This window comes from Pyrgilauda ruficollis, unplaced genomic scaffold (genome assembly GCF_017590135.1).
Source record: "Pyrgilauda ruficollis isolate IOZ18807 unplaced genomic scaffold, ASM1759013v1 scaffold59, whole genome shotgun sequence".
Lineage (NCBI taxonomy): Eukaryota > Metazoa > Chordata > Aves > Passeriformes > Passeridae > Pyrgilauda > Pyrgilauda ruficollis.
In genome coordinates, this window is record NW_024527599.1 from 4,014,526 (window position 1) to 4,039,914 (window position 25,389).

Below are 25,389 nucleotides of genomic sequence, written 5' to 3' on the forward strand. Positions count from 1 at the left end.
GCTTCCATAGATGCCTACTGGGAAAGCACCTTCAGGTACAGCCTGCCAACACAGCTTATGGTGACCTTCAGTGTTTGTAGCTGAATCTAATGATGATTATGATGATGACTGCTGTTTTCTCTAGGATTCAATGCACAAGCCCACATTCAGCTTCCTCTCTAATGTTCACTGGCCAGATTTTCTTAGCTCATGTATTTATCACCTCCTATCTAGTCCTTTCCTAATTTGGTTTTCTCATATTTCACTGCCCTTATACTTTTTCTAGGGTGTGTGGCTGAAGGACACAGGCAGTGCTGTTTGAGTTGTGTGGCAGATTATTAGCTATATCATATGCAAGCTGACAAGTCAAATTTTTCCCCCATAAGACTGTTCCAAATTGGTTTCCAAGACTACTTTGGTAGAGGCACTGGGATCAGCACTATAAGTACTGAAAACACAGGACTATGGCCTCCTGACACCCATCAGACAGGGATGAAAGCCTTTCTTATTGAAATCTTTGCAGTCAGGTGGAGAACCAAAACTTATTATCTTCTTGCCAGCACTGAAAAAGCTTCTTTTGGCCTCAGTGAAAAAGACCAAATGGGGAAAAAGCAGGAGCCAAGACTTTCAGCACAGCTCACTGGCATCTCCCTGCTGTCAGCAGCAACATGGCCAAGAGGTGTTATCTGGGTCTGTGCTGAAGGCACCAGGCAGAGCCTTGTACTTGTAAGCACTCTCTTGCCTGAGTCAGGGAATATGCAAAGCAATTTCATCTGGAATTGAGGAAACAATCTGCTCCAGCATGAGTCATCTCCTGAGCCATTTGGGGCTTTCAGAAACTCCTTCTCCACTTGCCTGTTACTCTAGGTGAGTGACAGGCTGTGCACTGAGCAGCCCTACTCACTATTCCTGCTGAAAGCCACAAAGGCAGTGGAGGAAGAAGGTGCCTTCTCTAACATTAGCTCTTTAAAATGCTCTGCTTGTTTTTTTTTCCTGTCCTGCTATCTAAGTAGAATCTTCCTTTCTCAATGTCTTCAGCATGTCACCATTTTCAGTCTCAGTGACAGTGTAACACACAGGACTTGGTGCAACTGAACTTCACTGAAAGGCCTGACACTTTGTTGAAGTGACATCACTCAAACCACTCTGAAAATGAAGTGTCTGAGGCATGTGGGAAGGAAATGACTAAATCTGAACTCTTTTAAAGACACTCTTGGGACATGCTCATGCTGGTGCAATACAAACAACATTTCACATCAGTGGGGCTTGGCTACTCCCTCCTTACTCCAGGGCTGGACATAACACACAGGCTCTGGTGAGTTATGGTGATGGACACCACCAAAAGTAAAGGGCAGCCTGCTGAAAAGGAAGCAGTTTTCTATGCATACACTAACTTCTGGAATCTGGTTTATTACTGAACACCAGGAACTGACTTTGCCACAGGCTACATTTATTTGTGCATATAAATGCAGACATTCATCTTGTGCACATACCTGCCCTTTCTCTGGCTGCCAGCTTCAGTTAGCACATGCCAGCAAACACCAGGTGACATCGCTGAGGGACCCACACCAGAAAACTCACAACTCTTAGTTCTTACAAAACCAGAACATCACCTTTCCTCCCAAAAAATACCCCTGCAAAAGAATGATGTGTCTGCCTCTGGACCCACGTGTTTGCCCTTGAGTCACTGCCAAGTGACTGGAACCCCACCAAGGTCTCACTGCTGGTGCATGACCTGTGATTTTCATGTGCCAAAACTGCACATATTGCTACAGGAACCTAGGAAAGCTGAAGCACCATCAATTTTTTTGCTATTCTAAGGCAATACAGGGACACAAACATACAGAAAATCATGCTAGGTGATATTTTTATCTGTTTTTCTCTCTGTGAAATAGTATTGCTGTGCTTCCTATCCCCATTACTGATGCCAAATCCTCCACAGGGGTTCTCCATGCACAGAGACTTCAATCCTGGTACACAATGGAAGACTCTACAACATTATTGGTTGATGTGGGTTTCTTTGACTCGCTGGCCTCACTGCAGCTTGTAACACTATCTGCAATATTTGCTGCTCCCACAGAGCAGGGAGCACTGGCTCACTGTGGCACGTCCTCCCCAAGCTGCTCATGCCACCAGAGGGCAATGCACCTCCAGATAAATCCATACTCGTGCCAGGCTGTGACGGGAGCTGCGACCAAAATAACTAGCAGTGGTGTCTAAAGACAGCTACTGCACAAGAATGACACACAGGAACTCTGCTTTCACAAATTCATCTGTTTTCTGAGAGCAATTGCCTCCTTGCAGAGACCAAAGCCCAAGAGGACTGTGCTGCCTCCTTGGGGGTGCTCCCTCGCCTGGCCATGAGGTGGAGCAGTGCTCTGTGGACTATCCCAGCATCCATCCACTAGCCCCTGGAAGAACTTCAGTGTAAAGAACCTCGAGGCCACAGAGTAATCACCCTAATTTATTACACACTGATGGACAAAATTGGAAATGCTGTGTGAATGGCAATGGCTGATACCTGTAGGGCAAGTCCAAAGGGAAAACAACTGCAGGAGGAAGGCTGACAGTTTATTTCCTCTCACCAGTTTTTGGTGCATTCCTCTTCCCTTGGTTTGTGTAGGCCACTCACAATTCCACACACACATCTAGCACTGCTACTTCAACAGCAAACTTCAACAAGAAGCACCTGAATACATGTAGCAAACTAAAGCTGAGATCTGGGGAGCAGCAGATGAACCATACCTGTGGCTTTGGCTACTTGAGTTTGCTCATAAGACACATAATTTCATAGGGACATGGCAGCCTTATGTTGTTACTGTCTGCTCCCTGAGAGGCCAGGAAAGCCAATCTCCAGCTCAGAGACAGGGAGAACAGTTCTCTCTCCCTTCTGCCCAGAGAGGCACATCCCCCTCTGGCACACTTCAGGCAGCTCTATCCCAGCCAGAAGCTGTTCACACAGGAGGCCTGAGCTGGCAGAAAGTTTAGTCTGTGTGTCACTGAGCTTTCAACCCCAGAGAGACAAACACCCAAATGATCTGTGCTACTATATACAGCAAAGTAAGAGCAGTTTATCTTTCACGGATAAGTGGAATTTAAGATCTGAAATATGGAGTGTGCTTAGGATGCTCACATGCCCACTTTACCTTCTGCTCCAGGAGGGCCCGGCGGAGGGACACCCTCTGCTCAAGATCACGCAGCTCCCGATCATGCTGGGCTTCTGCCTGCATCTTGATTTTACTCTGATATGCGTTCAGCAGCTCCAATTCTTGCTGCAGCTGCATCTTCAAAACCTGGCACTCTGCTTCCTGTGCCTCATCCAAACGCAGCTGGGAAAGACAGACAATAGAGATGTTTCACCATGGGGTAACCACTGCTGACACTCCAGGGGAGGACCGAGGGGAGGGAGAGATTGGGCTGGGACATTGTTTTCTTAGCAATACAATTGGTCTCTATTGTACTTGGCTTGGCTGAACAGAGGATCTATAGTGACAAAGACTGGTGACAGTGAGCCCACAGCACTGATGCAAGTGATGCTGATGAGCAGTGGCGCCTCAGGAACCACGATCCACACTGCAGAGACCAGACTGCTGGAGGTGCAAACATCCTCAGCTCTCCTTTTCCTAGAGGCAAAGAGAAGCTCTCTTGCTCTATTCAACTGGATCAACCAATTACCTCTACCCAGGAGACTTAAGTCCAGAGCCCTGCCAATGCAGGACTTTGGGCAGAAGGATATAATGAAATAAACCTAAAAGCAACATGATAGTGAACTTTTAATCTTCCCATCATAAATGAAGCCAGCTACCCTGCCTCACAGTGTTAAATTTGTGTACAAAGTGATGTGAGCAGGATGCAACACGCAAGAATTGCAAAGAAAAGTGCACATTAAGCTGTAGCAAGGATTTGAAGCATTGCTCATGTGGTCATTCCTTAAAGAAATAATCTCTTAAAGAAGGAATCACAGAACTTTTACAACATTTTGACCTCAGATTTATGGTCAAAACTGTGGACTCCTCCATGACTCAATGAGCATCTTCCACCGGTGGCACATGCTTGGGTTGGTATCATCAACAAATCAAAATCTAAATGAGTTAAGACAGCCAGCTGCACGCTCTGTAATGATGCTCTAACAGGGATGTTTATGTTGCCACATTTCATGCAAAAGCAGTCCACTGGTCACACAGATGCATCACTTTGCATCTCTACAACAGCAGCTTCAGCTTCAGCCTGCCTGGAGGGGGACCTAGGTCTTTCCTCTGGGTTTGAACTCTGCTTTCTAAACACAGAGGAAGGACTGTGCAGGGAATGGCGTGTGCAGCAAGGAAGCAGAAAGCCTGCTGTCAGGATACAGAGCGGTTAAAATGCAAACATCCCTCTTTGGCTGAGGAACCCTGGGTCCCTTGGAGGCGACTCACAGCTTGTGTAGAGAGCATTTCATTAATGCTGTGATCATACTGCTCAGCCAGGATAGCCAGCTTCCGGGTCTGCTCCTCCTTGAGCCGTTTGAGGACAGCTTTATGTTCACTCTTTGGCGTGGTCTCCAGCAGATGGTTTCTCAGTGCTTTGTACTGTCTGGTTTGGATCTTGCATGTATCCTGAAACTGCTTCTTTATCTGTAGTTCTTTTGACTGGAAAGATGGAGGGGACACAAAGAAAAAACCAGCATGTTTCAAATGAGCGAAATATCCATTCAAATGGATATTTAGGATTACATTAAGGATATGAGTTCAAGAATCCACAAATGTATATTAACATCTACAGTGCAAGGAGGGAAGCAAAATACACAAGAGGCAATGACTACTGCTGCAGCTGCTTTGACACTGCTACTGTGCAAAACAATTAGAATACAGACACTTTTATAACAAAGCTCCAGCCTAAATACAGCTGTCTCTGCACAAAGAGCCTCACATTTGTCACTGGACTGAATCCAGTCCTGGATGTTGCTTTTCAAGAAAAGTTCTTGAGGGACAGGACTAATATTTATTAGCACCAAAAGCCATACTTACACGACTGTGCTTGTATGGCACATATATATGAACAGCACTTAATGTTATGAAAAGAAGCAGATCTGGTGCATGGGAAAGGACAGGAAAAAAAGGCAATGCTTTTTCCATTGAGGGTTTGATGAGTATAAGATGTATTCTAACCTTTGATATTATGAGCCTGGTTTTCATAAAGAAACCCAAAAAAGACTACATGTTATAAAATGCATACCACAAAACAGCAGTACTGTGTTGGTCTAGCAAACAAAACAATTCCCCAGTCCCACTGGAGGCTTACTGGAAATGGAGTTTTCCTCCCTTTGCACTTGCTAACATCTCTGTATTGTTTAGAGACATAGCTGTGATTGCACATAGGGTTGGGGGACAACAATCCTGGAAAAGGTATTGGGATCCAGCTTTGCTGTATGACCTTGAAGAACTATTTTTTTTCTTTTACCTGCCTTCAGAGCAGCCTGTGAAGTGTAACATGTACTAAGTGTTTCAAGATCCTGAAAAGCAGGGTATTCTGGAGTTCTTTGTATCTTTCTGTGGGATGGCTGGCAGGGATACTACTAACAAAGCAAAACCCAGAAGTGATGAGTGATGATGGTTAATTAATCATCAAGTTCACCATGGTAACAATAAACAAACCAATAAATAAATAAACACAAATCACTAAAATCAGACATGAGGGCCTTCCCATTGTTAGGCACCATGCTCTGAAGCACTAGAGGCACAGAGCACAGGACCAGACTCCTGTTTGAGTTCATTGGAAGAGCTCTGGGATGTGAACCAGTGAGGCAGATCTCTGTGCATGGCCAAATCAGCCCCTCCACTGCCTGCTCCTGGCACTAACTCAGGACACAGCACTTGCAGCCACCTCAAAAGGTGCAGTGGGATCAAACAACGCACCCAGCCCAAGCACACTTTGCTGCATAAAAGAAAAATAACACTTTGCTAACCTGATGCAGAGAACAGAACAAAGATGGGTTTCATTCAAAACAAAACATGTATCATGAAGAGGAATGCATCACTTTTAACCTTTCTAAATTTCACAGAAAGTTATTTCCTTCCAGGAAACCTTTAAGGTTGTTTCTCACTGCCCTTAAGGGAAGTGTCAGCAGGTTACACATTCCCATCAGGGACCTGGTCACAGCAAAACACTATCAACCTATTTTGTCCTCATTTTTTGTGAAGTCTTGCTTGGACACCAGACTGTTTACAGGCTCCCAATCCAAAGGCTTTAACAACAGGAAACAGAAGGGAGGGGTAAGATTTCCAGTCAGACTTCTGACAAGATCATTTTGACCTAGTATTGTGAAATACCAGCAAGAGGGTATTTGCATCACAATTAACACACTCGAAATAATAACAGCCGTTTTCACTGAAGGGTGAATTCTAGTTATGGGTCCTTCTGGTGCTGTCATAGAACAGACACTGACCGTTAAAAACCTGCTTCTAGGACAAAGAGCCTCACTAAATAACAAAGGGAAAGCCTGAAATGTGCCCTTGAGGGAAAACGTTGCTGGGGAGAGAAACTGAACAAATGGTCAAATTATCTATTCAATTAAGAATACTTGCCTGCATTAGTCAGAGGCAGGAGAAGGAGTTAATGCTAGAGAACAGCCTCGATAAAGAGGGGATTGTGCTACAAACCCAACGGTTGTCCAGGGCTCTGCTGTTAGCACTGCCTGTATGCAAAGGTGCAGGATTGACAGCTCAAGCCTGAAATCCTTCACTAATCACAGAACAGCCATGCAAAGCAAAGTGCAAGCTTTCCATGCTCCCTGCAAAACGCTCCAGCCCTGTCCTCCCTGGAAAAGGGAAGGGGTTGCAGAGCCTGCAGAGGTGTGAAGGCAGCCAAGCCCCTGCAGCACAGAAGTACCACAGATCCTGCTGCCCTGACAGCAGCCAGGGAAGGGGAACGGACATGCTGCCCACTCGTTTTGCACCACATCACCTTGGGGAGGCAGAACTCATTCATGCTAATCTCAGAAGGATCAACCTAATACAGCTGCTTCAGTTTTATTCAGCTCAGAGTGCAGCACAGCTTCCCTGTGAAGTCATCTGCTATTTATACACTATATCCTTGGAGATTCTCAACAGTGATCAGATGGTCCCTTGTTCTCACAAGCCAGGTTTTCACTATTTAATATTATTCTAATATTGACAAATCAGGTACAATTCTTTCTTTTCTGAAGTTATGTTTTCAAGTTGGTTATTTTCTCTGTAAGAAGATAACTTGCAGGTGGCAAAAACTAAGTCAGACAGAGAATATCATGAGGAGGAAAGATGTAGAACAACAAAGAAACCCCATGCTCAGTATGCCATACACTCATTTTGTTACTGGCACAGCTGAACACTGGGTGGAGAGAAGAAGTCTGCCTCCTCAAAGGAAATGTACCAGGCAGCTTTTTGAAAGGCCTTATACACCCTTCTCAGACACTTCAAAATAAACCACTGGACTTCTTCGGATGAAGTGAAGGCTTAAACAAAAACACTAAAAGCCTCAATCACAGAGGCCCTATAATTCTGGTCAGCCACCAGAGCTACAAGGGCAGCATGAGAAACCCAGAAGAGACAAACAGCAAAGGTCAGTGCCAGGAGCTTCCTGAGGACACTGCACTTGGCTGGCATCTCTCTCTTCCCCCTCCCCACTTGCCACCATGCCAAGCTTTAATATAAAAACACTAACCAGGTGAGTTAGCCAAGACTGAGAGTGAAGCTCATTTTGATGCACACAGAAACACAAAGCTTTTGGGTTTTGTTTTTAAATGAGACTGCTTCATTACAGAAATACTGATTTTATTTTTGTATATGGGAGAGACAAGGATCAGAAAATGGTGTAGGAGGTGGAAAAAAAAGAATACTGTGAACACTAAATGCATTTAAAACTACCCCAGAAAGAAGGGACATTGCTGAGAAGAGCTTTTCAAAGAAGAGGAGGGACTAGTGCTGCTGTGGCCTTCCTGCAACACCCTGTAATGCTGATCACCACTACGGTGCCCTTCAAGTTAACGAGCTTCAAATCACCTTGGCCTTGCCTGCACTGTGAAATGGCTGTAATGGACCACTCTTCAATGGACCACTTTTCTACTTCCACCAGCTCCCACTGGCATTCCTATACCACTGAGCACCGTCAGAGCTCCTACACCACTGAGCCCCGTCAGAGCTCCTACACCACTGAGCCCCGTCAGAGCTCCTACACCACTGAGCCCCGTCAGAGCTCCTACACCACTGAGCCCCGTCAGAGCTCCTACACCACTGAGCCCCGTCAGAGCTCCTACACCACTGAGCCCCGTCAGAGCTCCTACACCACTGAGCCCCGTCAGAGCTCCTACACCACTGAGCCCCGTCAGAGCTCCTACACCACTGAGCCCCGTCAGAGCTCCTACACCACTGAGCCCCGTCAGAGCTCCTACACCACTGAGCCCCGTCAGAGCTCCTACACCACTGAGCCCCGTCAGAGCTCCTACACCACTGAGCCCCGTCAGAGCTCCTACACCACTGAGCCCCGTCAGAGCTCCTACACCCCTGAGTACCTTCAGGCTCTTGGGCTGCTGCCGGACCTCCATGACGTGCTTGCGCCGCAGCTCCCGCTCCCGGCGCTTGTTGTACTCCAGCTGGTTGGTGAGCTCGGTCTGGTGCTGGAGCCGGATCAGCTCGCAGCGCATCTTCTGGATGGTGCTGAGATGGCGGAACTCCAGCTCCTGCATGGACTCGTGCTGACGCAGCAGCATGGCGTGCTCCAGGTCCTTCTGTGTCTGCCTTTTGTTTAGCTCCTAGCAGGAGGACAGAGGGAATTATTAGGTTCTTTGTACTTACTTGGATTTCCGTTGACAAAGTGACATTTCACTTTGTTCACAAGGGCATTTCTCTTCCCAAGGCATCTGAGGACAGACCACAGAGTTTCTTGGTCTTATCAGCAGCAGACAGCAACACCACCGGTAATTTTTCCTTCCTCATTTCACTTTTCTTCTTCCTGTTCTAGATGCTCAACAGGATTCACAGTAAGCATTTTCTGTTAACTGTTGTGTCTGATGACATTTTGGACCTAACAATTCTCCTGCAATAGGACATTAACCTGTACATTGGATGCCACAGGGATTACCAGATGGCACTGCAAAGCATCCAACCATTGTTCTACCAAAACACTTTGGATGTGGTAACAAACCCTTCTGTTTGATTTGAGCTGGACTGCAGGTGCTCCTGTGAGATGCACTTCACACAGGTGCATCCAGGTCTCATTTCTGCCTGCTCCCTTACCTCCCGAACCAGGTCCTGCTCCAGGTTATGGCGGCCCAGGAGCATCCGTCTCTTGAAGCGGCGACACTCCAGCTCCAAGTACTGCCTCTGACGCCTCAGTAAGTTGGCCTCTTCTTCTGCCTGGAAATGCTGGATGTTCTCCTTCTGCTTAGAGAGCCACTCCTGCTTCTCCTTCTTTGGAGTGCTCTGGTTTTCATTCAGCTCCTGATAATTGCAAGGTGATTAATTGTGGAATAGTTACATTAAGTTCTTTGGCCATGAACTGGACTGACCTGACTAATAAACTACTGAACTATGTTCTACTCTCTCTTCTCAAGGTTGGTGCCATCTCAGCCTCTTCAAAATGCATCACATCACATAAGGAACACTAAGGAAATACCAGGAGACAAATCACAATGGAACAGACTCAACTACAGCTTTTTTTTTTTTTTTTTGCACTGGCCAAAATATTAGTTTATGTCCAGTTTCCAGACCTATGTATCAGCTGAAAATATCAAAATGAGGGGTTGCCACTGAAAACACTTGGAGATACTGCCATACTGCCTGGTAAACATTTTTACAGACTCCCAAAGGACTGAGAGAAGTGATATGTTCGTGTCCTGTTGTTCAAACAGAACTCCAGCCACACGAAGCACATCAGAAAATTTTTTGTGTCTTGCTCGATGAGAGCACACACCCATTTTACAGTAACTCATCAAGGCACGGCTGCTCACTGAGATGCCAGAACACACAAAAATAATGTAAAGAAGTTCACAGGTAAAACTTAAAGAGTTTCCACATTTGTACTACATAGCTTAAAGTATCTTTGGTAAAAGGCTCTGCTTGCTTGAATTGCATACTAGAGATGCCCATGCAGTAATTAAGACTTGTTGTGATACATTTCAACTGAAGTATGAGACAGAACTCCTCTGTATTTCATCAGTGTTTCTTGGTGCTCTGTGATCTACTGCCCACTTAGGAAAAGATTCTATGTTATTATAAAGAGCCCACGCTACTGTAGTTTTTGTTAGATCTTTCTTGGCTCTGCTGCTCTTTAGCCTTTTTTTTTTCTCCTGGGAAATGCCTATGTTTGGGAATATTTCCCTTTAGAGCAAGTTCCAAAGTTGTGTCACACAAGTTGATGGTTGAGCATTAAATGGTTCTTTCAAAAAAATTATTTATAGTGCTTACGGTTTCAGTCACTCCACAAAAAGAATCAGGAAGTTTGATTCTACAGTTCTCTGCATTTCACAAAGATCTTGATTTTCACTAAAATGCAGTGATTATCAAGTAATTACGCAGCTTTCTCCATTAAAATTAATAGTGCTTTACAGGTATTTTCCCTATAAAAAATGCAGATAATTTTTACTGCTCTGTTCTCTTGCTCCTGTACAGGAATATCATTAAGTGATAAGAAACTTTGCTAACTGCTACAGGGAATGGCCACTACCTGCAACAACAATGTGTGAGAAAAATCTTCAAGACCTTTCATAAACGTTTTTCATTCCTTAGGATTGCCAACTTGGCATGTTTGTGGCTAAAAAGCAGCATTAAACAATAGAGAGGTTTGTACTTTCACAAGATAAACATACAGTTACCAACAACTAACTAAAAAAATAAATTCTCTTACTCAAAGGTCAAAGAGATGGAACAAATATAGTACACACAGGACTCTGCTCATGAAATGCAGAACTCACTGCAATCCTGTGGAAGATCTGTGGTGCAGTGCCACTTTTATTTTCACATGCTCACCACTCTCACACCGTGTCACACATTTCTCATTGGAGATGAATTACCTCTTTCAGCTGCTCTTTACGGAGTTTATATTCTCTCTTCTGGGACTCCAGGAAACTGTTCAATTCTTTTTTCTGTTGGGCCTGAATATGCTGTTGGAACTTCTTCTCTTCATTGGCCATCACTTTAGCCTACAGCAAAGCCAGCAGCAAGTCAGTCTGAGTCCCAATGGATTACAGCTCATGTCCAATTTCAGCCTCAAGACCCAGAACTCATGGTGGTCACCACAACATTCACCATATCTCTGGACAAGTCCAAGTCAGAGGAGCTTGTCCTCACTCTCTCCTCATTCCCCATCCCATCAAGGCACCCAGCAGAGTCCTCCTCCAGTGCCACATTCCCTCAGCACTATTGTTCAGCTAATCTTGCCTAAAAAAGTCAAAACCTTATGATAAACTATACCCTCAGCCTTCCACTGAGAGATCAGAGATGAACAAAAATCTATAATAACTGCTGTAGGCAGCACCACTTCATTATCAATTATTTAAAAGCACAGCCCCCCCATATCCATACACAACTAGACAGTGAACATTTAAGTGTAGCTGGCACATTTCTCCGCAGGCTAATCTGCCTCCACAACACTCAATGGCAGGCAATTATTGACAGCACAGACATGGCAAGAGAGAGGAAAACCCTCAGTGTTTTTTTTGGGGTCAGAATTCTAACATTCAGTACAACCCACTGCCGTGAAGGACATACCTTTTCTCTAGTTACATAACCCTTAGTGTAAGGAGGTGATGTATTAACCTTTTTCTAATTAGCAATTTGCTTGGCTCCTGAAAACAAGACATCTCAGAGTCCACACTGACTGTCATCTCTGTACCAGTGAGGGGAAGTGGACAATTCAATGTAACTAAAAAACATGGGTTGGTCTGATAAACCATAACCTCCTACCTCTTTTTCCATGGCTGCTTGATGCTTTTTAATTAGCTTTTCCATTTCTGCAGCAAAATTGTTACGCTGCGTTTCGAGATCTTTGTCCAACCTGAGGCGGTGCTCGTCCATCTCTGCCTTCAGTTTATTCTCTAATGCCATCAGTTGCTTCTGGTGCTGCCTTCTCATACGTTTATAGCCAGACATCTGCTCTCGGAGCTCAGAGTCTTGCTCATGTTCCTGCATTTGCCTTGTCACCTAGGAAGATAACCACACCGGGCCAGAGGAAGTTAATGCTGCTTAATCTGCTTTTCAGCCGTCTTCAAACCACAAAAGAAAACGATTCAGTTAAGAAATATGATTTTGTTGTAAAGAAAAGCACATATCCTAATGGCAGCAGAGCAGATTAAAAACTCAATTCTGCTGTAGAAGATAAGCTCACATGGGCTCCAGCAGAAAAACAGTACAATTGTTACAAAGCTGGTACTAAATAACGGCCTTTTAGCCTAATACAATGAGGGTGGATACATACACACACCCACAAATATTCATAATATGCATATGAAAATAAAAACCAGCTTATTACTATAAATGGTTTCCTATATTCTACAGAGCACATTGGATTTGAGACCTAAAATATTTCATATACACAAATTACATTTGCCCAGGTATCTCACTGAAGCTTTTATTAACTGACGCTAAATTATTTCAGTGACAGCATCTCCGTCAATGAAGGTAGCTCATATTGTGGTGATATTCTGAAAGCTCTGAGAAGTTGCACAGGGCTGTGCTCAGAGCATCCCCTCCTGCAGAGCTCTCCCCAAACCAGCCCTCCACGTACCAGCGACGCTGTGCGTATGGTAGCAAAGTGCTCTCGGTTGCGATAATGAGACTTGTGGCGAGATACTTGGGGAGGAGACTGGGGTTCTGATGCCCTTGTCCGAGGATCCGACTCCTCTCTGTAGTTCTCTTCCTCCTTATCAGCAAATGTTAATGTCAGAGAATAAAGAGAAACTGCGTTACTAAAGATTTTTAATTTTGGTCTTTTTATTTGAAAGGAGGAAAAAAGCGTTTTACATTCATCAGCCCTGAAAGATCCTCCTGCTGATGAAGGTATACACTGCAAAAGGAGTTCTGACCTACAACATTTGCTTTCAGAAATTTCATACTGAATTTCTATTACTAAGAGGAAGATTACTAACCAAAGCTGGATATGAGGAAAAATAATGGAAAACTGAAAGCTGAGTTAAACAGTTTACTGCAACAAAACATAAAAGCTATAAAGTAGATTTTATCAAGTCTGAAAGACAAAACCAATATCTTTGTAGCTCTGAAAGACAGAGGAAGATTTTCATTACACCCACTGCAGAAATACCTCAAAGCAAATTTTAAAACTTGTCATGGTGTATTCCACATTCTTATTTTGAGTTTGTCATTCATCACAGAGCGATTACTAGTTAGATATGATACACTAATTAACTCCCTGAGGAAAAACCTGTGTCTTTGTTGCATATCTGGGCAAAGAACAAGACATTCTAGCCACACCTATCATTAGCCACGGAAACGGTACTGCTTTGAGCAAACGGAGTGATAACCCCTCCATGGCAAGAGCAGCCCAGCTCAGAGGGCACTCCCCAGACCACCCTTCATCTGGCAGAGTTTGGAAAGCAGGGAAGTGGTTTCTGCTGCATTTTTTTTCCTACACTTTATTCATTAACAAAATATTCAAATCAAGTGCTGGAGAGCTGGGTGCTGCAGAACTGATTTCAGCTTCTACTGTAGGTCTTGACTTTAAGAGTTATCTAATGACGAGGTAAAAAGGGGAAGTCACACATCCTGTTGTCCCACAAGGCAGTGCTATGCATGTTAAGGGTAGCCACCAAACAAACCTATTTACAACCTCCCATTCCAACTCCTCCTGATAAAGTAAACTGCTTTTGAAACAATTCCATTAGTAAAATCATTTTTAGTGAATTAACAAAAAAAAATCTTCACAGCCGCTTTCCCAAGTCTCCAGGGCACACTCATATATATATATATATATTTGGGGCACAGTAATATAAACTGCAGATAATGACTTGGGAATAGGAACAGCTGACTTTGTGCCAAACAAATTCTCTCCCACTTTACACCTTCGAAGTTCTCCAGTAAGAACCCAGTGCTTACCGGCTTTAGATGAATGACAGAGCTATTTGACATCACGGTGTGGTCCCCCTCCATCATATCCAGCTCACTCTTATCATCCGAGGCATCTGGAAGACTGTTAACACTACTGCTTTGGCTACTGGCACTGATAGACATACTAGGAATGGACTGATTACTTCCCACACTGTTCACTGTTCCCGTCCTGCCCACACCATGATCTTGTTCCTAGGAGAAAGGAATTAGAAAGAAAATTCAAACCCATCCCAGTGGTACCTGTGGACATTACCAAATGGAACATTCATTCCATTTCTCTCTAAAGGCATCCACCTGCCACATCATGGTACTTTCCACCCTCCAAGCATTGCCATGAAACGTTTTTCTTGTGGGATGCTGGGGAGAGAGAGTCAGCTCTGTCAAGATTAACTGGCTGATGTCAGATTCTTTTCAGCAGCGAGCCCATTAACAAGCTGAACTCTATCATGTATCAGGCACATCATGTCACCAGAAACTGCTGTGACACCAGAATCACCTGATTCTGGTGAATCCCTGTTCAGCTGGGACCCTGCACTTTGCAGGCTCCTTTCTGTACAGAAGAACTGGAATTCAGAGTCTCCTTCTCTGCATGGTGACTGCAACACTCAACCCAAAAAAGAGAAATCAATTTCCCTGATGACCTGTTTTTCTTTTCTTTTTTTTTTTTAATAAATCAAGTAAACACCTCAATGCCTCAGATTTAGAATAACATTCTCAGTACATATGGTCAAAACAGAGGTTAAATGTAGTTGCTAAAGAGTCCTCACGAAGCCTCATAAACAGGCAAAGAAAGCGAGGATTTACAGGACTGGAAGCTGACTGTTCAAGCATGAACACATGGCACAGCTTCTTGCCAGCACTAGGCATCTACCCTGTTTGTCCTTGTTTGTGCCTTGAGGTAGCTTTATTCCAAGCACAAAGAGGGAGACAGTGTTTACAGCCAGGTGTGTAAACAGCCTCCCTTCGTTTCAGCAATATCTGAATTGTGGTTATTTAAATGACAGTCTCATTCTCTCTGGTTCAGTGATGAAATCCAGCATTTCTCTCACCTCCTCCTCCTCCTGTGTTTCCACTGCAGGGCCATTGTGGGCCTCCTGGAAGAGGAGCTTCTTCATTTTACGATACTGCAGGTTGTCCAGTTCTCTCACTGCATCCTTTGTTCTCTGAATCAGGTCTATTAACACTGTTTCGGGCCTCTCTCGAAGAACAAACATGTGCTGCAGAACACAAACAGGTGAGTGGCCTCTCATGCCTCCAATGCACATGCTTTGAGAACACAGTGATGAGCTTTACTTGGGTTTATTAGCCCTCTTCCCTGCACAGGAGGAGAACACCTTCACAGCTAACACTGGCATTATTTTTAGACTTCGCAATCCAGACAGATTTCTGAATGATTGTACCAAAAAATAAAGGTGTAAAACCCCAGAAATAGCATTTTACATGCTATGAAAACTTGCTCACTATAAACCTAGACTTCAGAGACATTATCTACTAGTAGTTTAGTGAAGGAAGAGCAACAAATACCAAATAGAAGCTAAAGATGCTAAACTGGCTAGTATCTTTAACCAAATGTTAATTAACTCATCAGCTAACTCTCAGTATAAATCCCTTTTCCTTGTTTAGAAAAGCCTGGGAATCAAATATTCATCATACAGCTCTGAGTCATAAAATAGGCTGTGAACCTTAGAGCTTGGTCCTGGAACAGTTCCCCATGTTCTGCTCTTCTCTTGGAGACATTCACCACATTTCTCTGCAAAGGTAGCTATATTTTGCCCATAGGTAAAGCAAGAACTGTCTATGTATGTCAGAAGCAGCTTTTGCAGTCTCCAGATGCAATGTGCTGTGGAAGCATGAGTCATTATTAACACCACCACTACTTTCATTTTGTTCCTTTGCAGAACTGCAATGCTGTTTCCAACATGGCACATTCCCTACCTGTCCCTGAAAAGTGGCATGCAGCTGTTTCAGACTATAGTTATGGAAGGAATCTGTTCCCAAACGTTTCATTTCCATCAATGTTCTCTTTAATTGCAGCACATTGCTCAAAATAAAACCAATCTGTAGAATTCTGAAATGGCAGGACTACACACCCACACTGAAACCTTTCCTGGATAATTGCATTTGCTTTCTGAATAGACAGTTTTCAAAGAGGCACAAGTCCTCAGAGCCATTTTTAGGTAAAACCATGCAAAAAGGTGCTGATAAAACCTTCATAAATAGCATCAATTTCCCTGCAATGCAAAAAATTTGGAAAAACAGTGTTTAGCAGAAGTAGGGCCAGGATAAAAAGAAACCCAAAATGTCAGAAGCACTGTAAAGAGAATGACAAGTTAGCAAAATTCTGAATGCCACCTGATGCCACAAAGGAAATCCATCAAAGTCACACAAAAAAGCCACTCCAACACCCAACTTCTCTGTGAGTTCTGTTCACATGTCAGCCTTTTGCAACAATCTACCCCACTGGCTCTGTCTCCAGACTACAGTGAGCCAAAGCCAAGTACCTGCAGCACTCAGGAGCACAAATGAAGAATTAAAAAAGAAGCTAAGAAATAAAGCAAGAAAAAGCCTGCAGACTGCTGAGACTTTTTCATGCCAAGGAAAAATAGAGGGAGGAAAAACTGCTTTCTTTTGCCTCCTTTTCCCCAGCAGTGGATTTCAGGTACTGCAAAAAGCACACTGGAGTGTTTTATAGCACAGAACACAGAGGGAACTAACAAAAGGTACTTGCTAGCTAATGCATGGCAGCTCTGTCAGGATTAATTATAATCACTGGAATGATTGAGTTTACAAACTACAACTCTTGACAAGTCGATGGTCATCCAGTGTCGCTTGGTGGAGTGACCTTTTATGCTGAGAACTCCAAGGCTGGCTTGGAAAGTCACCTGGGGAACACCCTGAGACACTGCAGACAGGCAGTAAAGCCAGAGCTGCCAGCTCAGGACAGCCCAGGGCACTCGCAGCTCAAAGGTGTTTGAGCATCGTTAACCATAACCTTGCACAGTAGGTGAGACAGATCATCATCACAGGGCACGGCCCCTTTTAATACCACATGGAAAACAGAAAGGACAAGCAAGCCAACCTTCAGAAGCTCCTCTGATGTAGGCCTGTCTTGAGGAATTTTCTGGAGGCAAGAATCTACGAAGTTTCGAAAATAATCAGACCTGTGTCAAGGAGAGGAAAAAAAAAATCCACCTAAGTTAACGATCCAGTTTAATTCATTAAGGAGTCAAGTTCCTCACATCTGGATGCTTGTAGCTCCTAGGCCAAGAACTATGGTTCAGTAAACCATAATTAGGAAGTTTTTAACTTTTGAAATTAGTTTACTGTATTTGCTGTTTTCAAAAGACAGTTGTTGAGGCTGGGAGGCACAAAATGTTACTACTGTCCTTTATTCTTCTGAAGTTTATGCAACAGACACTTGCCACACACAAGCTGTGTCTTCATCTTGCAAAGCAATACTCCAACAAAACAGGATTTAGAAATTGACAGTGTGGTTTGTGATAAAAAAACACTAAAACCCACAGTTTTGGCTAGCTTGGGAGCTTCAAAAGTTTACTGACCCATGAACAGAATTTTTTACAGGATCTTAAGTTCTTCCAGCAGCCTGTCCTGTTCCTACTACAGTGAAGAGTCTCAAACATATATTTAGTAATTGGTCAATTTTGTGTACTAAATGTATAGTGAATCTAATGAGAACCTTCCAGCTCACATCCTCTCAACAGGACTCCAGCCATTCCAAGAACTCAGCATGACAAAGCACTCCATTTACAGCGATCCCCTACAACATTCCTCCCTCAGCAATACTCACCATTCATTAGACTGTAGTGTAGGGGATTCATTCTGCGCTATGTGATATAAGGCACTCATTGCGTTCATGTTAAACAAAGGAGGCTTCCTTTCCGCTGCACACAAGAGAAAAGAAGTTTTTATATAGGGAGATAGTCTCATGTTGTTGCTCTTTTTATTTTTTTTTTTTTTACAGTTTACATCCCTTTATAAAGAAAACCACATCAGCAAAATCCCTACTGCCTGAACATGGAACCCCAAACCAACCCTACCCTGCAATCAGACAGATATGTTGGCATACGTCCTGTGCCATTGCAGAAGATGAAAGCCCTTTGAAGATCAAATGCCTTGTCCTCTCAAGCTTTTAAATTACGTGGTTTATCATAGTTGAGTTCTCTGACTCATTGTAATGTACTAAAATAGGAGTAAGTTAACAGTAAGCTCTATACTGGGTGTTTAGCCACTAAGCATTCTTGGCTTCATACACCCCCCCTTTGTTTTTTTTAATCTACAGTTGCTAAAAAGCTAAGAAATATTTATTTCTAGGAGGACAACAGTGATGAAGAAAAAGCTGGTTACAAGAACCATCAAATCACACTTAACTGACTAAGCACATGGGCAGGAAGTCAGCAACAGGCCAACTCTTTATACTATTTTGAGAGTTGCCTTCTCTCTTTGGCTCTTCTCTCTCTCAAGCTTGTATTACTCTTATAGACTGACACAGCATGAAAGCTTAATGAGGAAGGAGATGATCTCACTGTAACAACAAAATTGAAGCTTCATCAGAATGTTTATGGGGCAAACTTTATAAAGCTCAGCCTCGCCATAGACATTCCAGAGAAGCTGGTCAGGCCATGAGGATGTTCCTACACTACTGAAAATGCAACAGAAAACTTTCCTTCCTCAAGAAAAATAAACAAGGAAAAAAATAATGCTACTTTTCTCAGTCTGCTCAGTTCTGAGTTGAACAGTAGCACTGAACTATGAATCAGAGATCATGGTTCACTCATGGCTATGGCAGGATGGACTAAGCCCTACAAATTCCTCAGAACGGGTAGATTGAGGACTTAAGTCTTTCCTCAAATTCAGCACTTCACCTCCTCTAATCTGTCACATAACTAGTTGCTGCTATCAAGGATCAGACAGATTATTCATTAAACTATTTTAACTGACTGTTCTCTCTACCTTTTTTTTCCTCTTAGCTCACCTGAATAAAATAGACATCTTCTGGAAACCCTGAAACTGAGCCCTCAATAAAACCATTTCTAAGACTAAGTAATAATTTGAGAAGACTACCAGACACCTCATTTCCCTGCTGTCTTCCCATGCTTACTCAAAGCAACACAAATGAGCCAGGCACACGGACCAGCCTACACTGCTCTGCTGTCCTGACCTAGTCTCACCTCCCACCACGCCAGCAGCCGTAGACGAAGCCCAACACGCTTCATCCTGCAAGAACGCGGCGTGCAGGACTCCCGGGGGTGTGGTGGCCATGAGCTCACTGCATTCCTGGAGCCCTGCAGCCAGCCAAGTCTCCTTACTCCACTCAGAGCAGGATTCTGTCATGACAGTCACACCCCTTCAACTTGCTTTATATTGGCAACCAAAAAAAGAAAAAAAAAAAAAACCCCAACAAACAAAATCTCTGCTCTGAAGAAAGAATCTATTTCGCGTCCTGGAAGAAAATGAAGTTGACAGTTTGGAATGCCAGACAGCATTTTTAGCTAAACTGTGCAGTTCACATGGATTAGTGTGTTCTGAGAGCTCTCACTGCCTGGCTGGGCTGCTCCTCCATGGAGGCTGGGCTGGAGCACGAGCAATCAGATCTGACAAGGATGGGAGGACAGCCTCAGGTGCACGGAGCAGTGGTGTGCATGGGCTGCTTCAGCCAGGGCGCTCTTGCTCCAAGGAAACACCACGTGTTAAATTTAAACAGAATGCCATACTAACACTGACCCTTTAAACTCACAGCCTGCTTTAAAGGGTCTGTTCTAACAGTAATACCATCATTTCTTTAGGCTTTGAGTTTCAGGTTACCACCTCAAAATTGGACTATTCCATATCTTTTTGTTTAAAGAAATAAAAAATCATTTCAGAAGTTAAAACACACACTGAATACAGCTTTGAAGTTGTAAACTTCTCCAGAACTTCATCACTGCAGAATTTATTATTGTATGTTAAATTTTCACTGAAATAATATCAACTTATAGCACTAAATATATCTCCACACTGGTACCTTTAATGGTTCACTTCTAAAGCTGCTCAGCAATTGACTGTTTTTCAGTTCAGAAGTTAACTGCCTGTTCCACAGAATGTGAACACCCTCAGTGATATCACTTGGCCACTCTCTTTGTCTATATAACTCTTTTTCTTCAGGTAATGAAAACACCACTTCCATAAACATCAAACTGGAGACTTGGCCTGGAATTCTAGAAAGCACATTTCACTCTTTTCTCTAAAACTCAGGGCCCAGAGAAACCAGGACAAGAAAGGGAGCACAAATCTTCTGCACTGTGATTCAACTGAGTAAGTTCCAGATATTAAATAACAACATTTTAATTATTTTTTTTTCAAAGGAAATAACTTACCTAACTCAATACAGGTAATTCCAAGAGACCAAACATCTACTTTGCCATCATACTGCCCTTCATCCATGGCTAAAATCACTTCTGGGGCCATCCTAAGAAAAGAAACTGGTGCTCAAAATAGGCAGTGGAACACATTATCTTCATCAGTATGAAATAGGCTGTTTCCCTGATTTCAGCTACCATAAACAAATCATTCCCCAAGCTATCAGGCATGACAAGGGGATACTGGGAACAAAGACCAGGCACCCACACTGGTGCAGGCCTGCAGAGGCTGTGTGATGCTCTCCTGTGCTTTGCCCAGCTTTCCATTTGTGAGTATCACCACCTTCTCACCCTCCCACATTTCCAATAGTTTAGCTGGCTGACCAACTGTGGTGAAATAATTATAACATGCAGTTGAGTAAACACCACAGATTAGGTGTAAGAGATCAACAGCACACAAGGGATCTGCAAAGGGGTTGGTTAAGTGAACCTGGCCTTTCCTATGAAAGAAAAAACACTTCAGTTATTTCAACAACCAGACATGGTGAGAATACATGAATTGTTTAAACCACTGGGGGGAGTGATTAAAATATATTACAGATGATTCAATCCTACCTCTACCACTTTAGGTCAGTCTAAGCAGAACAGCAAAATGTTTTTATTACTTTTTGTGAACTACAAACACAGGGATACACAATTTCTTGGAACTCAGAGCCTGGTTACTATTGAAACTTTTTTCCTAACAAAGTACATTTTATCATCACCACAACTGGAAGACTGCAAAGCTAGCTCAAATAAGCCCAAGTATATTAAATAGCCAATATGTGATCCTTTCAATTCACAAAGCCAGAAATGAGTGAAACTCTTGGCTTACCAATATGGCGTCCCCACAAATGAGTTGGCAGGAGATGCTATGGAAGCAGACCCAAAGTCAGCAAGTTTCACCTGTCCTGGCTCTGTCAGCAGGATGTTCCCTGCCTTGATATCTCTGGTGATAGAATACAAGTGTCAGTATTACTCCTCTCCAAAGAAGAAAACTCCCTATTGGACAGACTATGAAACACACCAATATTCACATATTCAAGCTGCAAAACATTCACATTTCCTCCAAACACAAAGTCTTTAGCCATTAGGCTAATTGCTTAAAGTGGCCCTTGATTTTAGATTTTTTTGTCTTACATGTTAGTCTTAATGTCTGTCTTAAAAATGAACTTTAAATGGCACAACAGGATAAACTTCACATACAGTTCAGCAAAACCTTCTGAATCAAGTACGTCCTTTATCGAAGTTTTTTAAAAGGACTTAATGTAACTATTCAAATTCTTCATCCTACTAAAATGCAGAAGCTACTTTAAACACAAAGAACATTTGCATCCCAAACTTACTGTGTGCTTTTAAACATGTGTGTTTGTGTAAAACTAATTTTTCAAGAATTAGTGCTCTCCCTGCCCCAGTATTCTTGGCCTTGCAATTCCTACAAACTCTCTGGGTGCACTTGCTATTCACTGCTTCAGGCACAATCAGCACTGAAAAGCTTAGCAGATTTGAAGGAATTCTGCAGAAATTATGAACACCAGCTGTAAGAGACAGTTCATGTACAGATACAGAGCTTGCTAGTGTTTACACTACTATAAATCACTTGTTTGGGAGCATATGGATACTGTGAAAAGAAAATCTCTGCTTACAATGTTGATTTTGGGATGAAGGGGATACAATCAACAAAACAAATTACATGTAAGTGTGTATGAGACAGCAAAATGTAACTACTTACCTATGGATCATATTGTGAGAATGCAAGTATGCTAATCCCTGGAGAGCACCATGGGTAATTGCTGCTATTTCCACTTCTTGCAATGGCTTTTTATGAACTTAAGGAAAGAATTTATGTGAAATTCAATATTACAGAAAACAATACACTTTGCAGCATGCAAGCCAGTACTGTTAGCAATGTAGACAGAAACATTAAAAGTTCATTTTCACTAGGTTCAGTATGAGAAGCAAATGTAAAAATAGTTCACAGAGTACATTCTATAATCAAATGTAATCTTCTAACTATAAACCAGCAGCTATTTACTACCAAAGAGACCACTCTCCAACCATAAACTACATTCCTGTCAGTTATGGGACCAGTCTCCCAAGAAACTACTTGAGACTCAATATCCAGTTTTCCACTAATGAAGTGAAACCCCCAACCCCAGAAATTTACAGCAATTCACACACAAATAAATTGTAGCAACACAGATGAGAATCTGGCAGCTCAGCTTTTGGTCCTGAAATGCTTCTTGCAAGGAAAGGAACAACTTACTGGCCACGCACATCTCTTCTAAGCCAGTTCACTATAAGAAGCCTGATAGAAAAATGACCATTTAATGAAAGACCTCATCAAGCACAACCCTAGTCAACAGGCCTACAGTTGTTAGTAAGCATTAAGATCAACAGCAAGGGTTTTCAGAAGTAAATCTTGAACTGTCATGGCAGGAGAACCTCAGGAGCAATCAATAGCTGGCTGACAACTTTAAAATATATACCAAGTTTCTCCTTGGTATAAACCTTGTATTATACCTTGGTATAAACCAAGGAGAAACTAAGCACCTGGAAAAGCCAATATTCTACACAAAACCCACTACAACTATGCAAGAATTTGATACACTGCTCCTATTCACACACACTCTGGCCCCAAACAAAACTATAAACTCAAGGAAAATTCTGTGATGCTGTAACCCCCTAGTTCAGTACTCTACTTCTGACTTTCCATCAAATAAATGTGTGTGACTCACTTACCTTCTAGTAAGTCTGATGCTGATCCTAAACAATATTCCATAACAAGCTGTTATAGGAAAAAAACCAAAGTAGTTAGAAAATCTGTAATAGCAAATACACGTTTTCTAGACTTGTATGGAGAATCTAGAACTAATTCCTGGAGCACAGAGTGCAGGCTGCCATAGCAAAGCAAGTATTGCTTGTACCATAAACTCCATCCCAGCACTGCCACACTGACCCCTCCCACAAGTACAGCTCTAACTGGAATTAAGCATAACCCTCCTGTGTAAGATACCAAGCAACACCACTTGTAAGGAAGGCCAAAGCACATTCATAACCAGTTAGGTATTGTATTACATATCATATTTTATATGCACATACTTAACAGGAATGTTAAACTGCACTTAACAAGCTTATCAGAGTATTAAAGGGCTATTTAGGGATTTACTTAAGATTCTGTCCCAGCCAGATTTCAAAAAGAGAAACTAAAACTTTGCCCTACAGATTTATTAAAGCTAATTCACAACACAGTACTTACAACTTAAACTATTAGTTCAATAATATGATTTCTTTAGTATATTGAACTACAAAACTTTATTAGTGATGGATGTACATTATTTCAAATACTCAGTTTATCAAGCTAAATACACTAGAACAGCAACATTTAATCTAAGCACAAGGGAAAATTTCCTTAAATCTTGGTTCCAGAAAGGACATTCAGTTTGTTGAGCACCTGTAAGGCCCTTGGCTATGCTCATCTCAGTCTGTACAACACCAGTGCTCAGGTGCCTCCCAAAATCCAGCTGGGGAGATTTCTAAGCACCTTTAACCAAGACAAGAGAAGTGCAGAGCAGCAGACTCTTACCCATGCTGTATGCTCCCGCAGATAGCAGCCTTTGTATTCTATACTGTTAGGGTGTTTTATTCTTTGGAGGAACTTGACTTCCTTAATAATATCCTGCCATTTCTGTAGGGAATAAAAGCAACAGAAAGACTTTTTAGAACTGTTACCTTTTTGTTGTTGTTGTTACAATGTAGTTTAATTATTTTAAGAGGCAAAACTATCTCAAGGTTCAAATCGAAGTAAGTTTGTATCAACACTACGATATTCACTGCTTAACTCAGCAAACCTACAAAATAAGTTGCTGATCAATTAGGCTGTATGCAAGGATCTCTCATCAATGTAATGCTTTATATTTATATGTGTGAACAGGATATACTGATAAACAATATCTGAGCAAGTCCTCAAAAAAGAAGTGATCCTTTACTAAGGGATACCAATTCTGTTGTCAAATCAAATGCACACCCCAATCTGAAAGAGATGTGGGTGATAAGTGTCCTTCAGCAGGATCAGCTGCTTCTCTCAACTCTTGTTACTATAAAGACCTATCCCCACTAGTCACTCTATTACACTGGATGAGGTTCCCTTTATCAGCTGCCAACTATCTGAGTACATTCTTGATAATGTTTCTCTATTACTAGTTTAATCTTTACAAGGGCCAATTTAAATGAGTTACCTACTAGATAAAGGAATGGTTCTGCTGGAGAAAAAATATAAACAGATAAACAAAGCCAGGTTTATAATAAGGGGAGCTCTGTTAGTGCAACTTTAAAGCAAAGAAGAGGCCAAAATGTCAAGTTCCAATGTGTGCCTAGACACTGACATTGCTTCCCTTGGAAACCTCCAAGCCCCCCCATGTGCTGCACATCCACATCTCCTCAGGCAGGAAAGGCAAGAGTCTGAGAGTGCAACAGCAAAACTACAACTACAGAAAGTACCTTCAAAACCCAATGCAGTAGCTGAAACCATTTAAGTATGCAGCCATAAACGTAAGAGTGTTGACACTGCAAATGTTTTTGAGCAAGAGTATCAGTTCTGAAGCAAACCAGAGAGAGAGGAACCCAACACCAAGAGGCTCAAAAGCTGGTTTCCAGGTCCTGTTAATCTCTCAGCACACTCTTCCTCACATGTTGGTATGTGGGTAGTATTCACAGAGGGACAGAGGGCCCATCTACCCTAAGGCTTTGGAAAACGTGTGCCAAACCTGAATAACAATTTTAGGATTAGAGAAACACATGAAACCAGGGAACACAGAAGCCTACAAGTGAGGTAGCTGATTGACTACATTAAGCATTTCTCAACACCAGAACTGCTATAGAATGACACAGTGCAGCTATAACAAACTCTCTGACACTGGAGTGACTTAGTTGCCTTTTACCTT

General features: G+C 42.6%; 1 protein-coding gene across 2 annotated transcripts in view; it reads right to left on the reverse strand.

The window, feature by feature from the left end:
- TAOK1 (TAO kinase 1) overlaps nt 1-25,389 on the reverse strand; it is a 69,861-nt gene that overhangs the window by 9,491 nt on the left and 34,981 nt on the right. For both annotated transcript variants that reach the window (XM_041482894.1, XM_041482895.1), the window contains 16 exons: nt 24,033-24,134; nt 23,189-23,234; nt 22,179-22,275; nt 21,282-21,395; nt 20,426-20,517; nt 17,860-17,953; nt 17,131-17,212; nt 15,101-15,268; nt 14,040-14,243; nt 12,715-12,849; nt 11,895-12,131; nt 11,003-11,131; nt 9,228-9,431; nt 8,504-8,743; nt 4,395-4,607; nt 3,126-3,308 (listed from right to left, as the gene is read on the reverse strand). In XM_041482894.1, coding sequence (XP_041338828.1) covers nt 3,126-3,308; nt 4,395-4,607; nt 8,504-8,743; nt 9,228-9,431; nt 11,003-11,131; nt 11,895-12,131; nt 12,715-12,849; nt 14,040-14,243; nt 15,101-15,268; nt 17,131-17,212; nt 17,860-17,953; nt 20,426-20,517; nt 21,282-21,395; nt 22,179-22,275; nt 23,189-23,234; nt 24,033-24,134 — 2,340 coding nt within the window. The remainder of the gene's footprint in view (nt 1-3,125; nt 3,309-4,394; nt 4,608-8,503; nt 8,744-9,227; nt 9,432-11,002; nt 11,132-11,894; nt 12,132-12,714; nt 12,850-14,039; nt 14,244-15,100; nt 15,269-17,130; nt 17,213-17,859; nt 17,954-20,425; nt 20,518-21,281; nt 21,396-22,178; nt 22,276-23,188; nt 23,235-24,032; nt 24,135-25,389) is intronic.